Source organism: Panicum hallii, chromosome 3 (genome assembly GCF_002211085.1).
Source record: "Panicum hallii strain FIL2 chromosome 3, PHallii_v3.1, whole genome shotgun sequence".
Classification (NCBI taxonomy): domain Eukaryota; kingdom Viridiplantae; phylum Streptophyta; class Magnoliopsida; order Poales; family Poaceae; genus Panicum; species Panicum hallii.
Window position 1 is genome coordinate 62,128,299 of NC_038044.1, and position 3,192 is coordinate 62,131,490.

Consider the following 3,192-nt stretch of genomic DNA (forward strand, 5'->3'; position numbering starts at 1 on the left):
CAGTGAGGTGCTCCATCCATATGCAGGTCGAAGGGACAATTTATAAGCGCATGTCTTGGTCTTGTGGGCCGGGTCACCAGCTCGAAGTAGCAGCAATGGCTATATATACACCCAACCATTGGGAGCGAGCAACCATCCATCAGACTATCAGAGCAAGACTCCTTCCTTTCTTCTCCCTCCGCCAGACCAGCTCGGTAGTCACCGGATGACGATACCGAGACATGCATCCATCCGCCCTTCTTCTGATCATGGTGGCCGCCGCCGGCGCTGCCATGGTGCAAGGCCACCCCGCCGCTCACACTCCGGCGGCACTACAGTTCTGGGAAAACACCCTGATCGGTTCGCGGATGCCAGATGCCATCGCAGATCTTGTTCAGAGAGGTACTTATCCGTGCATAGTAAGATCACATCGTAACACATCTTTGCCGATAATACGAAGAAATACTTAAAAAATATTACAATTCACTCACCATATCTTTTCTGAAAAGACCTATTGCCATAACTTTTATTAGAAGAAACAAATAAATAAAAACTTAGTTTTTTTAGTGAAAACACACAGGTCTCAAAAACCACACAACTAGCTGGACATTTCCCAAAACTTCGGTGCCACGGCTGACCAACTAACCATTCCGCATCACAAATCGCTCGGTAGCTAAGCCAACCTGATTTTTCTGGATTTGAGTCGTGCAGGCATTGATCACTCGCCGCTTGAAGAGCACTACTCCGCATCGCCCAGTGCCAACAACGTGTGCACCATCTACGACGCGATCTGTAACCTGCGGAGCATGTCGGCGGGAGGAGCAGCAGGTGACCTCTTCTTCCACGAGGCGCAGCTGCGGCCGGGGAGCACCATGACGGCCTCCCTTCCGGCGGAGGTGGAGTCCGCCATCCTCCCCCACGACGTCGCCGGGAAGGTCCCCTTCGGGAACCTCCGGGACGTCCTCGCCACCTTCAACATCCCGGCGGGCTCCGCCGAGGCGGCCCGGGTGAGGGACACCCTGCGCAGGTGCCGGGCGCCGCCCCTCCCCGGCGAGCGCAAGGCGTGCGCCGCGTCCCTGGAGGGCACCGTGCGGAGCGCAGTGGGCATGCTCGGCGGCGCCGCGTGGGCGGCCGCCTCGGCGCTCCCCCGCGCCGGCCTGCCGCGCGGGCCGTACGAGGTCCAGGCGGTCGCCCCGCTGGACGGCGACCGGTACGTGGCCTGCCACAAGATGCCGTTCCCGTACGCCGTCTACCATTGCCACATGACGGGGATGTCGGCGACCAGGGCCTACAAGGTCTCGCTTCGCGGCGGTGATGACCCAGCAGCAGCAGCTGCCGTGATGATGCTAGCGCTGTGTCACCGGGACACCTCGCAGTGGAACCCGGCTCACCCGGCCTTCGAGGTGCTGCGCACTCACCCCGGCGGCGCGCCGGTGTGCCACTTCATGCCGTACGCCAATCTGGTCTTTGTTAAGACGACGAAGGGGGACAAAGCCACCAAGCGCTCTGCTGGAATCCACGGAATGCCATCTGGTGAAGACGTCCTGTAGTTGCATGCATGGCCCTTCTTTTTTCTTTGGCGCGCGCTTTTGTACGTACGTACGTACGTATGTATGTATCATCTAGTACTTGAGAGAGAACGGCGCGCTGGTACTAGATTTGGAAGAAATAACTAAGCTAGGGCGGCTCTAGCTAGGTTTGGCTGGGTCTTAAAGCTAGAGTACCAGGTGTTGGTGTTCTCGTCAGCTCTTGTATGTTGCCGGTGTCAGTCTGGTACACGTCCTTCAATTACTGTGGGACTGATCTGAATCTTGTATATGTTATTACTGTTTGGCCTAGCGCCACCAAACATATTGTAACATGCTCATCTTTTTGTGAACACGCTTGAGTAAACTGTTATGTATGAATTTCTACCAAGCAACCGGGTTGGAGGTCTCGACTCAGCATAAAGTCTAAAGGAAAAAAACACTAAGAGCACGACGAGATGCAGAAATAGATACGATGGTAAGGGAAATAGGGAAAAAGGCAAACAAACAAGAAGTAAAGGGAGGAGATGACCGTTGTGTGAGATTAACCGACATGAAGGAAATTGTTCTTTTCAGTTGCAGTGTCCCTCTATTTAAATGGTGCAATCTGAAGTTATATTCGAATAATGCAACGTGATCTATCAATGTATTTATGTACATTAGATATGTTGCAGCAAAGTGTCTCCACCGTCTCGATCTCTTTAGCACAAAAAAATGCTAGACCTCCATTTTAGACGAAAAATAGCTCGGTTATATTTGGAGAACTTGGGTTTTGATGGTCCCTGCTGACAGCCCACCAGCCAAGCACACACACATGTTTACTGTTTTGGACTTGCATGGCTCTCCTAAAGTCCTAATGTACAAAGAGGAAACGATGGTTGTCTCTTTTTGATGGGTCCTACATTAGAGGCTTCTTCCTTGTTTTTTTGATGGCTCTGCTGCAGAAGATTTGTTTGATGAATCCACCAAACATGGGCTATAATTTCCGCAGCTAAGCCCATATAGGTTCCATGTAGGTGTACTTACTCCAGCCCAGCCCGTTAATTCTTCTATCCAGCCTGGTTTTGCCATTGTGATAAATATATAGAGTTTTTTTAAAAAAAGGGTTAAAAAAATTAAAATTCGAAAAAGGGGTGCCGGCTTGGAATATTACGAAAAATGGGTGGCTCCCGCCCGTTGATCAGGCGGGAGGGGACATCCCGCCCAACCAGAGGGCGGGATGTTCCAAAAAGTTTTTTGCAGGCCCCTCCCGAGGGCCCTTCGCGAATAAGAAAGTTTTTTATTCGCGAAGAGGTCCCTGAGGCAGGGATCCCGCCCGATGAGTGGGCGGGAAGCATCTCGCCCGGCCAGTGGGCGGGATGTTGACTGTCTATTTTTTTTGTTATTTTCTGTTGGAATTTATGATTTACAATCTATTTGAAATTCAGACTATTTTCAAATACAATATTGATTCACCATACTCTTTTGTATACATTTAAAATTTTAATTCAATTTTACGAGGAAAATTGCTCTATCTAAAACTCGTATGAATACGGTTAAACGATAACGTTTTGCAACGTAGAATCCAAATATTACGATACTACGATATATCAACCAATTAAAAAGAAAATAGTATCATACAAAAACAGTTTAAATATAAAAAGTCGACCGAATCAGGAGTATCTACCCCGCATGTCCCGGACCTCGC

At 50.2% G+C, this 3,192-nt stretch overlaps 1 protein-coding gene across 1 annotated transcript; it reads left to right on the forward strand.

The window, feature by feature from the left end:
- Positions 1-221: 221 nt before the first annotated feature.
- LOC112885625 (BURP domain-containing protein 13-like) lies at positions 222-1,529 on the forward strand. The gene is made up of 2 exons (XM_025951205.1): positions 222-381; positions 691-1,529. Exons 1-2 carry the CDS (start codon positions 222-224, stop codon positions 1,527-1,529), a joined length of 999 nt encoding a protein of 332 aa, XP_025806990.1.
- Positions 1,530-3,192: the final 1,663 nt, after the last annotated feature.

Excerpts from the sequence above, each read along its gene's own strand:
- LOC112885625 (XM_025951205.1), top strand. The coding sequence starts at position 222 with ATGCATCCATCCGCCCTTCTTCTGATCATGGTGGCCGCCGCCGGCGCT. Across the intron at positions 382-690 it reads CGCAGATCTTGTTCAGAGAG|GCATTGATCACTCGCCGCTT; the intron begins GTACTTATCCGT and ends TGAGTCGTGCAG.